This window comes from Pogonomyrmex barbatus, unplaced genomic scaffold, assembly GCF_055798465.1.
Source record: "Pogonomyrmex barbatus isolate J1 unplaced genomic scaffold, ASM5579846v1 scaffold20, whole genome shotgun sequence".
In the NCBI taxonomy this organism is placed as follows: domain Eukaryota; kingdom Metazoa; phylum Arthropoda; class Insecta; order Hymenoptera; family Formicidae; genus Pogonomyrmex; species Pogonomyrmex barbatus.
In genome coordinates this window covers 3,365,619-3,388,728 of record NW_028297117.1, presented here as the reverse complement: position 1 = coordinate 3,388,728, position 23,110 = coordinate 3,365,619, and the positions used below count along the sequence as shown (strand labels likewise).

Genomic DNA, 23,110 nt, shown 5'->3' with positions numbered 1-23,110 from the left:
AAAAATTTTTCGTGCCTTTTATTCACGACTGAATTAATTATAAAAATAAAGAATGCAACTAAAATGACGAGTTTAGTATAGCATTTCATGAAAAATAAGTTAAATTTGTCCAATGAGAATTATTAAAAAATTATTTACTTATTTTGTTTTCTCATATCGTATAACTTTCTCATTCGTATAACATTATAGCAGTTATGTTAATTAAATCTTTTATAATTGTATTCAAATAATTGTATTTTTGTATTTAAAATATTGCTATTGCTGAATATTAATCTTATTTCAAGTTTAAGAAAATCAAAATATTGTGTTTACTTACCCTGCCAAAATGATGCCACATCAGATAATCGAGAACACCCTGAGTCATACCCTGTGATCTCAGGTGGCGCACGTTTAACTTTTGATAACCCCACTCGATCCATCCTGCCTGCGTGGACACGCAATTTATCAGGCACAGCGCATTTACTTTCTCCGGATGAGCGAGCGCGAATCTTGCCAGTATATTGGCCCCAGCTCCGACTCCGAAACCGATTACAGATTTTATGCCAAAATGGCCAAGAACAAAGAGTAGCTGTTCGGCCAGCTCTTCCATGGACGGATAAGTAAAACTGAAACATATTGTCGATTATTATTGTTGAAATAAATAAATATTATATGACTATAACAATAGAAGTCGAGGATCGATATATCAATATTTAAAGCTTATATCGGCCTTTGGTGGATTTGGCACGCGAACAAAACCAACTGATAATTCCTGCATGCAAATCTGCATTGCGGTTTAAATAATTTTGATGTTTGAGTTAAAAGAAAAAAGAAGGAACGCATACTTCTGAAATAAACCTTGATGCTTAAAATACTTAATTATATTAAAAATATAATTTCCTAATCTAATAATGTTAAAGAATTTAGATATATTACAAAATTATCATATTTTTAATAGTTAAAACCTTTATTTTTGATAAATTAATATAAAAGTTTATTTTATTTATTTATATAATTTAATTTATAAATGGATGTACTACTTTATTATATTATGTTATATTATATTATGTTTATATTATATATTTAATGTTTTTAGTTACTTGAAATTATATACATACATATAGGAATATAGTAATAGTTGTAAAAATTTTTATTAATTTTTGAAAATACATATGCATGTTTTTAATTTTATTGATTTAATATTACTTTTATAAAAAAAATATATATTAGACATATAATATTAAACAATAGATTAGAAAGAAGAATTATATAATTGATAAATTTGAATTCATACAAATACATAGCTAAGAATATTACAATAAAATACAGGCATTCATAAATATAAAATACAAGCAATAAAAATATAGCTTTTACAGAATCAAAATTTTACGAATCTATAAATTATGAACAAACTGTTATCGGGATATATTGTACTGAAATTATTTGGGATATTAATTAAGTTATATTTATTAATTTAATTGATTAATATGAAATAATATGTATTTAGAAAAGACTAAAGTATCATGTATTTATTTATTAATCTTATTAATTATTAATTAACTTATTTTTTAACAGGCTTTACTATAATAAAGGAATGCTTTATTTTAAAACATCAGTTAGCAAGATAACTATATTTTTTTTAGAAATTGAGAAATTAACTTACTCTTCGGGTAATGTCGGTGCGCCTTCTTCTTGTCCGGGTGCGTTTACATGGTATACGCAAAAATTTTCGAGTAGAACACGCATATCGATGTAATTAAAGAATGCCTGGAAGCTCGAGATGTCTGTAAAAAAATTTTTATATTAGGAACATATTAATATATATAAATAATTAATATATATATATATACATATATATATATATATATGTGTGTGTATATAAACACGTGTATATGTATATACTAGTATTATGAAATATATACATTATATATATATTTTTTTAAGTATTGTAGTAATAATATTTAATGAAAAAATGTTTAGAATATAAATAAATTGAAATTTATAATTTTACATTATCTTAAACATTTATAAATTACTTACAGTTAAGGCCTAGATCGTGATAAGTAATGATAGCTGGTTTTGCTCGATTTCCTTGCACTGCTACCAGCAAATTTCCCTTGTCGGTCTCCACCCTTTCTTCTCGTACAGAGCTGTCGTCTCTGGAGAGATATCTCAGTGCCGGAAATTGCAACTGAATGTTTTTTAGCTCGATGTCATCCATACTATCGGAAGGCATCGTGCTATGCATGAAAACATAACATTTAATAAGTGTGATCAAAACGATAAATTTTTTTCTATTAAAACATAATAATTTTAACGAAACAAAAAATATTACTACTCATATTTTACAGAAAACAAAATATTTTTTGCGCATTTATTTACGAACTGTGAAACCTAATAATTTTAGAAATAATTTTTCTACGATTTTTTTAAACTTTACTATGTATAGAAAATGATTATAATTTTTAATGACAAATTTAATAGCCAAATGTCTGAATTTTATAGCCAAATGTAATTTTATCGAATTCTTATATTAATTTGAGCTTTATGTAATTGAAGCTATCATGCAGTTATAGATATAGTAAGAAACAAAAATTAATTTAGTAAAGTTATTACATAAAACTGTTATCATTCATAATCAATTGCAATATTATGATAATATTTATTAATAAGCTATTTTTCTTCTGTAGAAAAATATATAATAGAAATTTATATTACACACACACACACACACGCGCGCGCGCGCGCGCACACACACACACACACACACACACACACACAAATATAATAGAAATTTATTCTAAAAAAATATAATAGAGACAGAATGAAATAGATAAAATAGTCTTTCATCGATATAGGTCATTAAGTTTCATGATCAATACTTTTTTAATTTTGTTGACAAGAGAATGTATTAAAGATATAAAAATATTATTTGACCGTATTAATAATTGCTTTGTTAAAGTGACATGCTTTATTTTATTTCTTTTTTTTTTATTTTATGCGCAATAATTATTCTACTAAAAAATATTTCAATACTTTTTGGTTATAAGTTAAATAATTTTTTCTAATATATTTCATAATGATTTTGTCACAAAACAGGACAGGAAGGATATTTTTAAGGATAGTTTTAATTTAATAAAAACTTGATAAAAAGAAATAAAATTTATATATATCACTAAAAAATTAAAACGTAACCAAATAGATTATATCATATAAACATATAAAAAAGCCAATTTTTCTATATTTATCTATAAATTATCTATCATTTTTATTTATCTATCATTTATCTATAAACGTTTGTTGCAATTTGTATCATGTTCACTGTATATTATTAAAAATAAAATAAAATGCAATTTTTTTATATAATGTAATGTAAATTTTTTCGTGCAATATGCAAAATCATTTAATTTAGATGTAAAGCGATTTTTTTTATAGTATCGATCTACACGCCACGCCCAATCAATCGAAATGAGGTTGAACAAAAATGCTTGAAAAATGTTTTTATAAGAGAATTTATAAATGCGTTACGTGCTTTAACTGTGCGTAGATACATATTATTGCGATCAAGTTTGCTGGATTCGAGTTAATTATTTTTGATTCAATGGTTCGAAAAATTAGAAGAAATTTTTGCTCGATTGGCAAGTCGAGCAAGTCGAATTAAAATTAATTCTTGGTTCAAGATTCAAGTAATTTTATTACACTTATAATTTATTTTGAAATTAACAGTGATAATGTCACAATAAGACTTCAAAATGGAGAATTGATAATATTAATGTTCATCAAGTTATATATTAAGTTTTGCATGTTTAAATATCTTAATAGATATTGTAATAACTTACAATTAATTATAGTTAATGGATAATAATTCAGTATCAGATCAGTATATCACTATGACATGTTTAAATATCGAATTTAAACAAAAGCTTAATTTTGTAATGTATATATCTCATATTTTTATGTTTTTTCTTTTTAAATGTTATTTGCTTATGCGTGCTAAATAAAATGATAATTGTTTAAGTTAACTTTAAAAAATTCGTTTGAAAATTAAAAATTTGCTGTTTCTTTTAAATTGATTATTATTAAATAAAAAAAATTGTATATATTTTACAATTTATATTTTTAACTGTAGTAATATATTAATAACCTAAAGAATACAGATAATATGTAATATCATGTAATGGTCCAGAAAGGCAACTGATATTCTCTAATGTGAATCTCCTAGTAATCCATTAGTAGCTTCATCAGCTTTAATAAGCGTACGAGCTAAATGCATTTAGGATTAGTTTAGGGATAAACAACATCCTCATGTTATTCTGAAACATATAATAGCGGGCAATCACTCTAATCGCCCGAGGAGTTACATCGACGTCCAATTAGTGAATCGTGGATTCGCTTAATACTCGAAAGACCTACTTCGATATCCCGGAGAATTTATGGCGCCAACCCAATTTCGGTAGAACGATAAAATGTCAGGAATTTTACTTGACCTTTTACGTTCATGCGTATTACGTATGTTACTTTAAAAGATTTCTCGAAAAGAATGTTACTAAAAGTATTATCTGCGATCTTATAAGAGTTATTTCCTATATATATTTGAATTTTTTGAAGAAAAGCCTCTATTATTCGAAATTCTTTTATTTTGATCAGCACATTTACTCAATAAGATATTACATTTATTTATCGAAAGCGTAGAAAATGCGCTTTTCACTTCTCTATATACTGAAACACGCATAATCGAATATTGGTATTAAATTTCTTATCTAAAGATTACACATATTTGCATATAACACTTATATATTTGCATAATAGCACTTGAAACAAATGTTACAATCATTTAATTTTTTGAATCATTAAATCTAATACATTAAAACGATTTATATTAGCATCATGAGTTTGTATTTATAATGTTAAAATTTATTTTTAGTTTACTTAATCTTACTTAATCTTACTATAAAAGCAATAGAAAAGCAGTAGAAAAGCAATTTTTTTCTAATAAATTATTTTAATAAATTATTTTATATTTAGTTAATTATATAATATTCTTTTTATTTTTATTTAACATTGTACGTTATTGATATAAACGAAAAAAGATTATATTATCTTTTCATTTTCTATCTTTCAACAAACGCATAATGTAAAATAATAATAAAATCAAGTATTTGTTTTCGCGAATAGTTATAAAAGAAATGGAAGAAATTGTGTCTACGGATTTATAGAGTGCTTCGTAGACGGCGTCGCAATGACTAGCATTGGCGATCGATAAAAGCAAATGTGTCATCACAAATGCATATGAAATCGATTGCCAAGCACTTGGGCTTTTGATTGACAGAGATCTCGATTTGAATTGACTTTCAATCATCAGGACGATAAACGACATTGTAGTATTCAGAAAGTCAATTTCATTTCAAAATAATCACACATAGGTATATTCAATTTATTTAAAAAAAATAATGTACTCAATATATTACATTTAATGAATATAATGTAATATAACATTTTCGAAAAATGAAAGCATAAAATAAACATAAAAATTTAAAAAATTAATGAAAATAATGAAAATTGAAAATAAATTTTTCTTTTTTGGATATATTAGAAAATTAAACATATATATTCAAATCATTAATTTTCTCTCTTTTTACTTAAATTATTATTTTTCTATATTTTATTTATTAATTAAATTTTTAATTTATAAAAAATTAATTAATGTAAATTATAATTACGGTAAGAATGCTATTTGAAACATATATAAATAAGTCATTATATTCACATATAATTCACATTATAATTCATAATTTTTTTGTTTTTTGTGTTCAATTAAATTATATTTACTTTATTTAATGTGATACTGTGTGTCAACTTAGAATAGTAATTATAAATTAAAAGAAAAAAGAAAAAGAATTACAAATTACAAATTAAATTATATATTATGTTTAGTTTTTGTAAATAGATTGATAATTCGCATTTTTTATGACATGTTACATTCATCATGATGTTTAAATATTAAAAACATAATTACTTTCTAATAATTGCTTTTTATCAATTTTTTTCACTATTTTGAATATTCTGACAGAAAGGTTTCTGAAGAAACAATATTATATAAAAAAATTAACATTAAGAAATATAATTATTTTTAATTATTATATATGATAATGACAAAATTGAGCGTTGAAATAAAATTTGTAAAATATAACGAGAGAGTTTTACAGTTAAACGTACAATAACGATTTGATCAAGATTATATTTTTTTCAAATATATAACTAAAGAATATTAGATATATACATACAGTCCGACCTCATTATTGTTGAGTAAGAATTTATCACAAATGCACTTTAGATTTCGTTTTTTCATTTAATTGAATATATTTTTTCGCATTTCTTCAAGAAGCTTGATTTGAATTAATGTATCACTTGAAAGACAGAAAGATATTGTAAATGAAAATAATGTGCCATGTTCAATTATCTATCGATTGTGGGTTAATTTAAACAAATATAAACATCGCGAAACGAAAAAAATAAACAAAATTATAACGAAAAATATCTCAAAATAAAAGAAATATTTAAATTAAAAGAAGAAAATTTTTCTTTGCTTTTTTACTATTGGTATTTGAACGTTGCAATTAATAAATAATATATATCGTTGAAAACTTCCAAAATAATTTATTTAAGAATTAGAAATAAATATTCAGATATTATCTATATTTATATGTTACTTAAGAATTGTTACTAACACAAATTATAAATGTAAATATTTTAAAATATATTTTTCATATTTTAAACAGCAATCTGAACAAAATATTTTCTTCTTTAGACAGTAACGATTATTATTTATCGAAAAGTATTGTTATTTTTTTCAAAAGCAGTAATTTATTTTTGAGATTAAAGATTTGTTTTTTCTTTTATATTATTTTCTTTTTCAATTTACATTCTAATCATGTTAGTATATTTATGAGTTATTTTATTTTAAATACCATAAAGTTTAATACAACTTTCCAACTTTGTAAAAGTGTTCTACAGTTTTATCACATCTTACTGATAACAGAATGTATTATCACATTTTCATGTTATAATTGCATTATTACGATTAATTAGTCTGATATTTTTTTATCATCACTTGCACTATATAATATTTTATTTACGAAAAATGTTTGAGAAACTTTTAATATATATTAAATATATATTAAATATATATATAACTTTTAATATATAATAAAGTTTTATTTATTTCTGAATTTTATGAATATTTCAAGCACAACAAAAATACGTAATCTATCCAACGGTAAAAAAAATTTTAGCAATTTCGATAAATACGAAAGCACAATGATTGTTAAAATATTTGCACAAATAATATAAGAAGAATTTTTTAAATATTAAAATTCATGAATATGCCATTTTAATTATGAACGTTGAAGTTTAAGTCCCTGCAATTATTACATATTAATTACAATAATTTCATTGTTATATTTATGCATCTTAATTTTATTTTAATTAATGAAAATGCGCTCTTTTCTCTCACTTTCTTCTCTTAAAAACTTTAATTTCCTATTTTTAACGAAATAATTTTATTTTATAACAATAATCATTCAGTAATATTGTTTGACACTTCATTTTGTTTGATATTCAATAATAATGCAAAGTAAAATAATGCTACAATGTTCCCTCGTACAATATCGATGATGATTTATCACAGTAGTATTACAGTGCTACTTGATACTTAATTTGCAAGCACGGCCAATTTGCGTGCAAGAGGTTTTTCGTATCTCCGGCACGTCACTCAGCTGTTTCCGGCCAAAGCTAAGACCGTCTAAGCCTTTGCTTCTACTCTATCATACTAATGATAAAACATGAAACCTTATCTAATATGAATAATATAATAGTAGGTTAAAAACTTTTCTCAAGATTTATATCGACAAATTTACGAAGCCACGATTGTATAAACGCATTAAACGATATCAAATAAAATTTGAGTTTTCTATCAAAATATTAATAGTAAAATAGAATTGTCTTTAATAATTCTTATGTATCGAATAAAATATAACATATCTTCATAATAAATAACTAAAAAAATATTTCACGTCATCATATATTTGAGCTGTAGTATTCTGTGTGCTAGTACTCATACTTGTGAATCACTCATTCCGTGTAAATTCAAAAAAATCTGAACTATTCGAGAATTTTTTCTCTCTCTTGTTCTTTCTTTAACAAAAAAGAATTAGAAGAATTCTAGTAATTTTAATAATCCAGTCGAACTGTTTCCCATATTTTACTAACTTTTGTCAGTTTTCGTCACAGTCATTTTCATCATAGAAAATCGAACAAATAAAAGTAGATATTTCAAACTGAGAAGTTGTACCACCTCTGGTGATAGAATTCGTAGGACAAAGGACTGGCTGAGCTCGGATCAACCTGAAATCCTACTTTCGAGGAATATCTCACAATGCGAATATTCAACTGGCTCGTTGAAAGCATTCATCCAAATAGAAAAAGAGCCGTGCAATATCTCTCGAGGTTGAATTCTGTTCTCACATTTTGCAACTTTAAAATAAAAATCCTTCGCACTTTAACAAAGTGATGAAGTAAAATGTGAGTTTGATGAGAAATATATAATAGCTTTTCAAATATAAAATTATTGGCAAATAAAACTGGATAACAATAAAATTACAGATTTTGGAGTATATTATAAACATAAATTAGCCGCAATACAAATAATTGGATATTTTTTATATTGGATATTTTTTCACATAACTTGTGATTTTAGATTGCTAACTTTTTATCTTCTCTTCTTCATGTTTTATTTTTCTTTTTTCGTACTACGCAATACTACGCAATACTCGTTTGTTCTTCTTCTTATCGAAAAAGTATGCCGTGTCACTGGAAACATTTGAATTATTTCCGTACACTTACCAAGGTTATATTTAAAAAAGATGTATATGGTTGGAGTGTATTCATTTTGTAATATTATAAAAATTGTTAGCAAAGTTGCAAGTTGCTTTTTTATATTCGTTAAAAGTCTATTTTTTTATCTTAAATATAATTAAAGCAAATTTCATAAAAGGTAACGTTTGTTGAATCTATTTAAGATAAATTTCATGTATAATTATTCTCAAAATTAAAAATAAATAACACTGCAGAAATCAATTAAAAATAAATAACGCTATTGAGAGATAGATTAAAAGTGATAAAAGGCAATCTATAGCTAAATAATGGACCAATTGGATATGCTGCTATTTGATATCTTGCTATCCTTTTTATCGATCGATTGACCGAAGTGCGTAGATAGATTTTTTCTCATCGTCATTGCTGATTGTAAGGTAAAACCGTGCAATGAAGATCGACTTACGTTATTCCGTCCCTTGTGAACCAAGGCAAGCAAATAAATCTTTATCTACCGCAAACGTAAGCATGATGCAGAACACGCTGTAAATAGAGCCGTGCCCAGCCACCGACTATTTGAACTAGACAGACTTCTAGCAAAGAGTGAACTAACTATGATTAACAGTCTATTTGATTCAAAATTCACCTTCGCAAGCCGCAATATTGTTCTAGATTAATGCACATCTCTACAAAGGGTTTTCAGACTAATTTCTACATGTTGCTTTAGCTGGGTTATAATAACTGTTCATTCCATGCATCACTTGCAATGAAAAATTTAATTCATTTACCTTTGATTCTTCGGTGCGGTATACATAAAATGTTACCATTCAATTTCTATCTACCTCCATATATATCTGTGTATACGTATGTGTATGTGTGAAGCTAATGTGTGTTAATTCGAATAGGAAAACTCGAATGTATCAATTGCCGTTTAACTTTATTAAAATATAAAGCTCTTTTGAAGTCAGTATGAGGTCGATTGAGGCAGAATTGGCGCAATGCCAAGTCACGTTGAGTGAATTTCAAGCGAAAGTAGAGCAAATATGTATGCGGCGATCACATCATATAGCACTCGTTACACTTCGACTTCCTATCAAAGTATTTTATCATTGTTTTAAGTAACAAACGATACAAACATTTATTCAAAATAAGAAGACATTTGAACATAAATGAAAAATAATTTTCGACAAATGAAAATAAAATCAATATCAAGAAAGACGACAATTAATAAAATGTTCTCTATTTGTTAATAAAAAATTATATTAGTGACTCAGATTGCACCTCGATCGATATATGCTTTTTTTATGATGCAAAAAGCAGTGACCTGTTAAAAAGAAATTTACACGCTTCATCTTATGTATAAGATAGAGCTTGTAAATTGCGAAGTCATGATTAGTGCAAGAGAAAAACTTGTGAAAGAAAATCAATTTTGTTTAATAACAAGTAAGAGTTTAATAACAAGTAAATATTTCTAATATTCCATATAAATTTGTACTTTTTATTTTGTTTAATTCAATTTTCGATCTCTTATATATGAATATTAATATCGTTATCAATAATTATTATGAACAATTTGAAACAATATTTAGATATTTTTATTGTTATTATAAAATTTATGCATGTTAATAAATACTTAAGTCATACGATGACAAATTTATGATGTAAAGTTTGCTAAAAATATTTTAATCAATAAGCTTAAAAAATTGGACTTAATATGTATAAATCTCCTCACGAATATTCGTTTCATAACCATTTTAAATTAATAGTAGATAAAAAAAACAATTAATCCTTTTTTAATTATTAAATTTATAATAAGACATATAATAAGACATATTCTATTTATATTATAAGTAGAATATTTCTATTTGATATTGCTTATTTACACATAATATTTTTTAAATACTATTTATTACAAAAAAGATTAAAAATTTCTAAAATTAATTTCACGTATATATATGTATACATATTGTATTCTAGGAATTAAATAAAATACAGTCTTAAAAGTGAAACTCTATTTTTTATTTAGTTATTTATGTATTTATTAAGACGTATTTAATTTTATTAAAATTAACAAAGTATATAAATGTTTAAGAATAATTGTTGTAAAACAACGTACACAACGTCGTTAAACAATAAACCATCTGTATGGAGACCTCAATTATTTCCTAATTAATTCTAATTTCGGCGTTAATTACTTTGTTGTGAAGATCTGTCAAGAGAGACATATGGCTTCGTTCCCCCCTCCCCCCCTCCCAACAAGTAGAACCTCTCTGTCTAAGGACTAATATGAGAAGTAATGAAGTAGAATTACATCGTTAACCTCAGAAAGCTCCTAAGCTTGCTATTACGTGGAATGTTATGTGTTGTTAAACCTCCTCCAATTTGTTTGTTTAATGTATTGACATATTTTCAACGAGAAAATTTTATTGTAATAATAAACGATACTCACTTGAGTTTATTACAAATTATTATTATTATAAATTTTGGTTAGTAATGTTGGTTTTCTTTTCTTGAAATATATTCCATGAGTGTATGCGTAGGTAACTTATTATTCACACTCGAATGTCATTAACTAAATTGCGAAACGTCGCATAGTTAGTATGTGTTAACGTAAAAATGTAATTAACGATAACGGGACACGTTGGTCAAGACTCATGAAAAACTGTGATTGGCCAGTTCGCTTATGTTAAAAATAACTTGAAACTATTATGCAGCGGATGTATTTCTATTTATTAATTGTTTTGTATACCGTTAGATTTTCATTTTTAGATTAGAAATTTTTAATTTGCCATGTATTATTACATATTTTAAAACTGAAACAATAATTAGTATTTAAAAAATAAAACGTCTTATTTATATATAAAGCTAATATAAATATTTGAATCATGAAACAATATTGAATTAACTTTATTTATCATTTTTTTAATAAGAAAATGAGTGAGTAAAAACTGGATTACGACAAAGGAGAAAACTTGTTTTGTCTTTAAACTTATAAAATAACAATTTTTTGTCAGAGTCTATAAAAGTGTATGATAATATATGATTCAAAATCTGAGGAAACTTTGTCAAAATGTGATAGTCTTAGAGCGAAACTTGATCTCTCAACTTTGTACTTTTACATTCAAATCAGGAAGCGGCATTAACAGTGATGCGAGTTTGTAAGAATCATGAAGTAGTTCGATTAAATAGCTTAAATTTTGTGTGTGTGTGTGTGTGTGTGTGTGTGTGTGTGTGTGTGTGTGTGTTGAAAGTTTAAAAACTTCCGTTAAACTGCTTTAAATAATTAAACTCCACGGCGGGCCTCTTCAATATAGGTCACAGCTCTAAATAGCAGCTGGATATCACATTAGCCACGCTGTTAAACCAATATAATATAATAGAAGAACAATATGGCTACTTTATCATATTATACTGCGGCTGTATTTCTTGCTACTTTAGGATAATGTATTGTGTCGTTACTTTTATGTAACGCGTAGTATGATCTATGGTAAAATCTAGAAGCATGTCCACATCTCCAGTTGCTCTGTTTTTACAATTGCTCATTTATATTACATGAGTCAATCATATTTCATATAATCTTCGTGTGCTTGCCGATGACCTTTACAAATTATTACGTAGTTGCGCTGCTAAAAGTCGCATACATAACACTTTTAATAACACAATTGCGAGTTATGATGTGGTCACTCGGTGCTGCGCACATTGAGGTCAATATCAATTGTCCATGGCAGTTGAAAAACTCAACGAATATTTGCGCTGTATATTTTATCATGACGTAAAAATTATCGTAACATTCTAACACATTTGATAATTTATATCATACATATTAAATAATTTTTTTTATAATCATTAAATGTCAGATCTCATATGTTTATTATAGATATCGCAAGAATTAAAGGCAAAATATATTTAAATCAATTTGTACATTAAAAGATGTTTTGTCATTAATCATTATTTTTTTTAATTATAATTTCAAAATATTGGTTATTCCACATGATGTATTAATATATAACAATTTTCTATAATTTTATTGCTTCTCCTGTATGTTTCATGTCAAATTAATAAAGTTATGTATTATTAGAATAAAGTACTTAGAATAAAAACTCAGAATAGATAAATATGGACAAAGTAATATAAAAGTGTGGTTTATATATTCTTGATACGTTGGAATATAGACGTTAATATAGATTACCTAATATTAATCTTACTACACATCTACGCATCTACGCGTTAGCATGAATTGAAGCTACGATTAAGTATGATACGCAAGAGATATGAAAAATAATACTGATTACGTAGTCTGATAATTCTTCCCTATTAAAACTTACCCCAATAGAGCAGATTCCTCGGCAGTGGCTGCTGTCGGCATCCTGTTTCTCTCCCTAAAACAAAATGGCGGCGAATAATCACACACGCCTGGCGCTAGCGGCATGTCGCGCCTCTAATCCGGTTAAAACGTACAAATAATTTATAACAACATAGAAGCCGTTAGCACGATAAGCAAATAATAACATTATACTTGCATCAAGCTATCTTTAGCATTTTCTTTTGATTTTTACGGCTTCTCTTTGTTCTGTAATATGATTTCCAATAGTTAATATACTGCCTTTTTGAATGTAAAATTATCGTTTAAAATTATCATTTTCTGCAGACAATTAAACTGGGTTGTGGTAACTGTTGTGTTTGATTGCATACTTGAATAAATAAACTTTTAAAAGAAATCAGACTAAAGATTATCAGATTAGAGGGATTTATCACTTTAATCAAAGTAAAAACAATGATAATGCAATTAAAAATATCTTTTCCGTTAACATACTTTGAGTATATTAAATTTTTTAAGAAATAAAAACATTTAATACGTGAATTACTAGATGTGGATCACTTTAAATTGTATACTATTAATTTTATACTTTATTCTTTTATAATAGATATCTGCGATCCATAATTCTTATGGAGTACCAAGTATTTTATTTTATATTAATTATATTCAATTTTTTATTTATTTTTTATACAAGACTTGTAAGTAATAGTGAACAATAAACAATTACATGTAAATGTACGATAAGAATATAAGTTCGGATATCGTATTATTTTAAAATTTAAAATTTAATTGCAACGTACCAATAGCAATCTATGACTATTTGATTTTTTAAATTGAAAATAGATTCGAATAATCGCGAACTCTTCAATTGTTCAGAAAGACTCGTCCTCGGTCATTCTATCTGAGAAGCCGGTTCCGCAACACACGCGTTTCCGTCGTGCGCTGCGGAGCGATACGGACAGTCGCAACTCGAGCGTTACAAGGACAAAGAAAGACGACCAATTGCGTGATGCAAGAGAGGGTGATAATAACAACGATAATAAGTAACAACGATAAATCAAGCAACAATAATTACAATGATTGCAGAAATGCATGGATGCAGGAAGCTAGTGTTACCGCGTGCGTGTGTGCAAAGCTTGAAGCGTGAAGGAAATGAATGATTATTTTCTAGTGCCACAAGTGACTTACCTTTGACACTCTTGTCTTTTGTTATCACGAACTGATAACGGCACCCTTAATGTCCGATCCTGAAGTTTGTTCGTACTTACTAGTCTACTTATATAAAAATTACGTATTGCTTTCATGACCAATTCTTTTGTTAGACAAATATGTGTATATTTTTATCCAATATTTTACGAAATGTTTCACGAAGTCAACGTTTCTAGTATTTAATTTTTTAAATCAATATATTTGAATTAATTTTTTATCTTCTTATGCATTTTTGTCTTCATTAAAATATTCGAAGATGTATTCGAGAATGTGCTCGCATTAATCATTAATATTTTTTAGGAAAATCATATATAATTACAATAGACATTGCTAAAGCTGCTGGGTATTTCATAGCATGCGCGAAAAAATTGTGAAATATTTTTTAGCTTGTGTCAGAAGTCTCAAGAAACTGATTTAGCTTTCAAAAATTTTTTATTTTGACAGATATGCACTGAGTGCCTATTACCTTTTAAATAGTATCAAAGCGAAAGTTTGATGTTAGTAAATCAAATATAAGTAAATTGCAAGCGTAGTAGCTACACGACATTGGCGAGTAGTATTTTTTGTTTCTGTGCAAGAATATTTTTCGCAATTATATTTCAATGCGGTTGATGCTTTCGTTGCTAAAAACGGTTATTTTCTTACAAATATATAATTTCTTCTAAAGTTGTTTGATAAAAATAATTATCATTTTATTTCTGTCTGTGAAAACTACATATATAAAAAGACGCACAGAAAAGATATGTAAATACTAAAACTAAAAAATACATTCTAAAAATAACAACAAAATTATTGTGAAGATACATTTTCTGAAATATTATTTATATGAAATAAATGAATTTATTAAATGTATTTAATATTTTAAAAAATTATAATCTTGAAAATAGAAGTAGGAAATCAGTTTGAAAAAAATCTGTAGCTCAACGTTCTGGACTAATGAGACATAGTATGACCGTATTTTTCACGTAAGTAACGATCCGAGCAAGCTATATTTTGCTACATTTATAAAAAACGTTATACACTGGAATAATCTCGTCATTTGATGGACTCATAAAATTTCAAGTATCTTTCAAGACTTTCTTTTATTTTTATTTTGGTCTAGTTTATTTTAGTATCATAATATCTCGTATAGCCATTTTTATTACATCGCATATTTCGTATCATATAAAATACATACTTTTGCTGAAACATATATATATAGAGTGCTTATTGTTTCAAACAATTATTTTACATATTTCTATCTAGTATTTTCTTTAATATAGAGGCATTAGCTAGCCTATGTAACCGTGCAACAAAAGTTATAAGAACCGCGTTAATAACATAACGATTTCATGAAACTTGTATTCCATACAATAAAAGCTCTATAACCATGCTCCGATGTCTTCGACCTCGAAATGCTCGTCGCCCACAAACTCTTTAACGACTCTGCACTAACTGTTCCGTCGCTGATTGCATCCGTTTTGTCTTTGAGCTCAGTGTCCTCAATATTCGCTGTATATTAGCGTGGACTAGATAGAACTGAATCTTTTTATTTTATTTAAAACAATTTTCTAGGAGTATGTTATGATATAATTCTTCGAATTACAAAATTTCAGCGGCTTTTCCGTGATTAAAAATAATCTATTAGAAGTAGGCTGAATAAAACATGAAAAATTTTAATGTAGAATATATGACAATTTTATCAAATTGATAAATTTTAGGCAGATGATTTTATTGTTTAATAATTGATACGTTTTAGTCCTAAATTTTTATATCTAATTAATTATAAGAGTTAATTTATTTTGAATACTTAATTCATTAAGTATTATGAAATAATTTGCTATGACAGTATAGTATATTATATAATACAATTTTTCTACATGAATTAAAGTTAATTATATGATATGATTCAATTTAAGTGAAAATTTTAGAATGGCAAATTAATTTTTATTTCGAGAAATGTATATAAATAAAAGAATACTTTGTTTAAAGAATTGAAACTTTCGATTTTAAAAATAATTGCAAATCATGGAATTATATATATTTTTAATAAATTGTATACGTAAATAGAAGTAAGAAGAATGTCAAAGTATAGCTTTTCAACAAATAAATGTACGATCCTAATAAAGAGTCGTGAATTATCAATGCTTGAAAGAGCGATTGGATTCGTTTAGAGGTCGAGGAACACTAAACAACATATTCGCGATCGTACCTCCACCTGTCGACCGGTAATTTCCCGTATCCCGGAAAATGTCTTTTAAAGCATTACCTTGAGACGATCGAGGTGTTTTCGCGACGATCTTCAATCAATGGGTCCTTTTTTCGTATCTCAACCTTTGGTGAAGTGAAGCTAAAAGCCTTCTTCACGGATTCGAAAACGCTCTGGCCGGTGGTCTGTGTCTGGTCGACGATAGTTGTGCTTTTGTAAACGTCTTCGCCCAGGTCACCTAATGACCTGTACGAAGCGCCAGTACCTGCTGGCATGGCGTGACCTTTCGTCGCCCTGCTTCGTTCGCAATGCTGTCTCTCGTCTCTCGAGATGACCTAATTGATTGTCGTCTTGATTGGGGATGATGGTTTCCACTGTTTAGGTAGGTGCCCTCTCAGCGAAGACTCGCCTCGAAAGCGCCGAAAACTGAGACGTTCTGCTGTTCGTTGATGACGATAGGCGTGCCCGAAGCCGATATTGCCAATATCGCACGTCAACAAGGCAAACGAACGGCAAAAGAACAAAAGAAAGAAAAAAACAAATATAAGGAGATTCTGTGACAGCGATCGCAGCGCGACTCGAGGCATCGGCGGTTCTTTGATTGTAATTACATCTCTTTTGAAAAAAAAATATTAAGAAAACATCAACAATCATAGGTAACATAATATTAACAATTTTTAATTTTTTGTTTTTATTAATTATAATTTAGATTATAATCTAATCAACATCATACCAATGTAATTATTAACTAGTTTTTATTAGAAGCGTTTATAAGAACGTATTGCGTTTGTTCTTTGCTCATTTTTATCAGTAATTAAAATCGTGTTTATTGCTCGCATAAGTAGAAAAAGTATTAAAAGTTTTCTCTAGGTTTATAATAAAGGAAATAGACAAGTAAAAGTGTGAATACTTCACTCTGACAGATATTCCAATTTCCTTTTTAATTATATCGATTAAATTATCGATTAAATTAAAAGTACATTAAATTTTTTAAATATATCCTGATAATCTCACAATTAATTAAACTTTGAATTGTATTCTATAACATTTATTTTCTTTTTTTGTCGAAACAGAATAAATTTAACATGAGTATAATACTTTAATAATATATCTGTGTCTAATATATTTAATTATTATTAGCGACTATTAACAACTGCAATGAATATTTATTGATTGTTCAAACAGATAATTATTTTGAGAATTGGTATTTTTAATTTATATTTTGAAATTAATTTTTTTTATTAATTTTTATCCTGTGCAACCGTTATCTTTATAAAAAGTATTTTAAACATATTATGCGGAATTTGCAATATAAAACTATAAAAAAATTAAAATTATTGTATGAATAAAATAAATAGAATAATGCAGAAAAAAGAGAGAAAGGCACAGGAAGAAGAGAACTGCGTTATTTAATTGAATTTTCATATCACAAACTTCTGAAATACATAAACTTTCTTCATCATATATTTAATATATTCTTTAGTATAAACAGAGTTTTATCAAACTCCAATTTAAACTTGAAATTCAGATTGTATACAAGTATAGAAAAAAGATATAAACTTGTCTCGAAATTCTAGCTCAGACTTCTAGATATGAAATCGCGTCCTATTTACGAATGTGCATATAAAAGCTCAAACAATTCCGTCATTTTTACTGAGTAAACGAGCAAACTATTATTGTTTCAGTATTTTAGTATCTTTCATTGTTGCAATGTTTGCTAAATCAATGCAGATTTAGTCTGCATTTTATTGTCATAAATGTTATATAACATAATAGTAATAAAATGCACATATTAATTAATGAATATAATAGACACAAATTTTTTGAATGTTTTTAAAAAGATTCTTTTTTATTTTGGATAAAATAAATATTTTTATTTAATAATTGTTTAATAATGTAATATTCAGAATAATCTTTTTATGAAAAATCCTACTTATATTATATCTCGTCGACTCGCGTAAAGTCACACGGTAGTGTTGTTCTTAATGGTTGACTTGACATCCGAAACACTACCGTGTCTTCTGATTGTTTGAGAGAAATAGATCGCTTGTGAAAATTAATCAGAATATGTGAAAGTTGGAATGACTTCTTCTTTTTAATTAGGTATAAATTTCGTGCACGACTTTGTCGTGCTGAATCAATTGCCAAGTTGAAAATGTTATTCGCGATGCCTCGTTTTCGCTAAAATGTGAGGGTTGAAAATACGTGTCAGAAGTGTTATTACATGCACAAAATTTATCGACTTCACTATATATCAGAGGAACCATGCATGGCGGCATGCCAATCCTTAAAGTATTTGTTTATGCATGTATGTGTATGTGATTGTTGGTAAACAGAAAACATGCGAATAAGAAACAATGATCAGTATCTAGTTATCTTCTAATCAACTATCTTTAACAGCAAATCAAGCGCGTGCTATAATACTAATAAAGTAAAAATTTACGGAATAATTCGGGAAGTTTCTTCTTGAAGTATATAAATTATTGATTCGATTTCACACGCAAGGCTAACACGGAACATGACGTTAATTCGTGACGAAAATAGATAAATGCGTGCAAAATAAGATTTGCGCAGTAAACAAATCGGCACGTGTACGGTTTCGTCACTTCGCCAATCCATTGATCAAAAGTGATACGCAAAAGATATCCCTACATTATTCTTTATCAATCTTTCATATCATTTCATGTGTTACTATCAAGAATAATTGATAAACAAATTTAATTCGTTACACAGATATCAGATTTATAAATACAATCGTTCTAAATATAACCATTCGTTGATATGATACACTTGTTTAATGAATTGCAAATAGGTAGTATTTAATTATGAAAGTTATGTTATGAAATGAGTTATTCTGAATAAATCAGATTTTCAAATATATGCTAAGCCATAGATCAGTCGATTATTGATTGCAGAAATAGAATCGTAACTTGTTTTCTAAAGAAAAATAAATTTTTTCAGATAAAATATAGTATATAAATACTAGCACCGATCTGACAACATGCGCGCTGTTAATTAAGATTTCCAGTCAGTCAAAAGAATTTATTCCGTAATGAGATACAACGAGATTATACATTACGCATTCATTATTACTAGACATTTAGAATGAGAACTATGTATTAAAGCGAAGGATCTCCTAATGAAAAAAATAATAGATTATTTTATAGTAAAATAATTCTAGAAATGTTAAAATAAGTTACTATTAGAATTATTAAAATCAAAGATTTAAGATTTAAGAAATGTTTAACAATTTGGACAAAAAAAATTGCATTAACGAAATGCATCAATACAATTTGAAGTCCAATCAATTTCGAATCTCCATAAGGCATAAACTGAAATATTCCGAGAAGTGTGAAAGAAAGATAAAAGGTGAATACTAAAATGATTCACAAGAAGTAAAGATAAGATAGATAAGGAGGAGAGTCTTCTATTTCAATTTAGCCCACTCCGCAGCGAGAACGCGTACCATTCTGGAGCCAAGCTCTTCAAATATCGATGATGTAGTCGAGTGTAGCTGGATCAGCTGCGAGTTCGGCTCGCTTACGGTCTCGCGCTAGGTAGACGGAAAAATCGATCTCGTCAGGAGACCTTTCCGAAAAAAATATGTATGCATATCGCCATCTCACACGCGGGATTCACGCGATGATCTCCAATTCGCGGATAGACTTCTGCGCGCGTGTTGTAAGCGGGTCCCCCGGAGAGTCGCGTATTGATTTTTCGCGTGGATACTCGCGTGTAACGTCGGGGTTAACCCCGTTTCTCGACATCTAATTTTTCGTCCGAGGCTAACCGAGGCGACTTGACGACTCCACTGAATCCAACTGATCTATGTCATTAGGAATTTTAATAGCTGTTACGATAGAGAACTCATTAAGAAATATATTATATTTACATTAGTTTTCATCAAATGTATCATTAATCTTCACTAATAATTGATCAAGTGATTATTTGTTGCACTTGTCGAAATTTCGTATGGTCGATTGTTGGATGCAAGACAAGATATTAAGACCAGCTATGAACAGAAGAGCAAAATGTATGTTAAATATATGTTAAATAGAAATTTATGTGAACATAAATATAGATTAGAGTTTCTTTTACATAATTATTGTAAAATGCAGATTTTTAAATTTCAAATTGAACACTTTTGGTGTTGATTTGTCCGTTGGAGAAACGTAATACACATCAAATTATAGGTAATTATAGAAATATATTTATCTCTAAATATGAATTTTTTATTTATATTTTATTTTTTTATATTATCAAATAAAGAATCTGTTACATTTTTTTCTTTTGAAAGCGTATTGATTAATGAAATTATTTATTTTTCTTATTTATTATAATAAAATATATAACAAAATGAACTTTTAGAGGGTAAACGTAAGTTTTTTCTAATAGTAAAAATTTTTCTATGATATTTTATACTAGACACTTTTTTGAAAGTTAATCATAGCTGGTTTTAACACATAATTTTGAAGATAAATAGCTGATTCAACGAGAAATCTTATCATGTGTGATAGTCTATTTTCGTATCCTGAGATTATTTTCAATATTGTGCAACTCATGTAGCGATGACCAGTACGCTTTGAGCATCGTCGAAGCAGCTGCAAGCTGTTATGTTTGTGATCAGATAGCGATTAAGATAGTTGTTGGATGTTGATAAGAAATAAAACGTGTGAGATATTTTCCGTTTCCTTTTATTTTTAGAAACAATGTAAAAGATTTTCTTCTTACTGAAAATTACTTTAAACTTTTTGGAAAACTAACATAAAACTACTAATTTTTTTTACGATGTTTTTAATTTGGAACTTTAACTAAATATTATAAGATGTAGATTATTTAAAAGTAAGTAGAAATTATTACTTAACCTTTTGTAGTTATAGACATGAAATTCAATATTAAAAATGATCGATTCGTGAAAGCTATCGTATTATGTAAGCATGTTCTAGATATTCCAGTTATTAGGAAGTTTAAAAACAAGAGGTAATTTTGTCTGTGTGCACTATTCATATGCATTCTTCCAAGCAAATTTTTCTATTAAATATTTAAATTTTTGAAGATAAAAAATCTGACAGAGAATAGAATAATTGGACCAAGCGCTATAAGTCGCGGTACATAACAGCATGTAAATAGATGCACTCGATGCTCGAGCTGACAACTGCCACTGGCTATTTCATTTTCACGACGTCTTTCCTGGGAACGATCGATCGTCCAGTCTAACCCCGTTTCCCGTCCGTTTCTCGCCCCCAGTGGAACCGATTCCATCTAAAAAACGACGCTACAGCGAGATCGTTTGCGCGATGTCGTTGGCGTGCGATCGATCTAGCGCGCCAGGTTCGACCTTCGCAGCGCCGCATGACACAACGTCATCGACCGCGGTTCGCCACTGCAACCTCCGTCAAAGACGACGATGACGAGGTCCGCGTGCGAAGATACCGATGCGCCCGTGTGCAAGCAACTAACACCAACATGATCGATCACGAGCGCGCACATCAAATACACAATTATAATATAGACTGTAGTGCTGATCGATAGGTGTCGAAGTGGTCGAGAGATTTCCAAAGGGATGGCGACGAAGGCAGACAAAGGACAAGAGGGTGTAGACAGGTGGAGAGGACAGCTGGTCAGGGACTCACCTCTTCCTGCGTGAGTTCCGCTGCGGGGTCCGCGTACTGAAGAAGAGTTGCAGCTTTCGCGCGGTCTTTAAACGCGAATACTACTATGCGAAAACCTTGATGGCTCGTTCGCGCCTCGATCGCGATAAGGTCACCTTAGTCTTAAAGAAAACGCGCGTTTCTGGGATCAATCGCGCCCCGTTCGATTCGAATAGCCGCCGATCGATCGCTTTGCGAATTGCTCGTCTTTTCGACGTTACGTGAGACGTACGAGACGTCGAGTGCGAAGATAAAGCACCTTGACGAGACTGAGACGTTAAAGAGCGCACAGTGTTCCCCCAACGATGTCGTACGATTACTAAATGCCCGAGTGCACGGCGCCTCCGACTACAGACTGGTCAATGGGAATGCGCGTTGCTCCATGCGCGGTATACTCCGGATCGAACCGGTTACGGACAGACTGCCGACATCTGGTCATGGAAAGGCACACCCGGCCTGTGTCACCCATATTCAGAATTCCCGCTGCGCACGCGGAGCAATAAAAGCGATCTTCAACACTCAGCCGGTTGATTATCAGACGAAACTTTCCGTGACGAAGAAAGGTACAACGAGGTTCCTTCATCGACATAAAAGGAACCGACGATATCTAACGTTGGTGCAATGCTAGTGCTACGCTTATGCCAAGAGATGGAATTGATACAAGTTAACGCAACGCTGTAAAATATAGGATATTTTGAATTTTTGAAGTGATAAATTAATTTTACACACACACACACACACACACACACACACACGCGCGCGCGCGCGCGCGCGCGTATTCGCCGAGGATTAAACGCAGGCAATAATTTATTATCGTAATTAATCAAATATTTAATTTATGCTAATGATTTTGTATACACAATTTTGACAGCACATTTTTTAATTTATTATATT

The 23,110-nt window shown here is 28.6% G+C and overlaps 1 protein-coding gene across 8 annotated transcripts in view; it reads right to left on the bottom strand.

The window, feature by feature from the left end:
* LOC105427058 (misexpression suppressor of KSR 2) overlaps nt 1–22,562 on the bottom strand; it is a 30,271-nt gene extending 7,709 nt beyond the window's left edge. For 2 of the 8 annotated variants that reach the window (XR_016139450.1, XM_011638601.3), the window contains exons 1-6: nt 22,199–22,561; nt 16,626–17,004; nt 13,176–13,229; nt 2,020–2,219; nt 1,643–1,763; nt 317–605 (exon numbers count right to left, since the gene is read on the bottom strand). Coding sequence is in view for 7 of the 8 variants with exons in the window: in XM_011638601.3 (XP_011636903.1) it covers nt 317–605; nt 1,643–1,763; nt 2,020–2,219; nt 13,176–13,229; nt 16,626–16,840 (879 nt within the window). In the remaining variant the exon portion in view is untranslated. Of the gene's footprint in view, nt 1–316; nt 606–1,642; nt 1,764–2,019; nt 2,220–13,175; nt 13,230–16,625; nt 17,005–22,194 lie in introns of all 8 variants that reach the window. The other 6 variants (XM_089077825.1, XM_089077824.1, XM_089077826.1 and 3 more) reach the window with 6 other exon arrangements.
* Between the last annotated feature and the right edge of the window lie 548 nt (nt 22,563–23,110).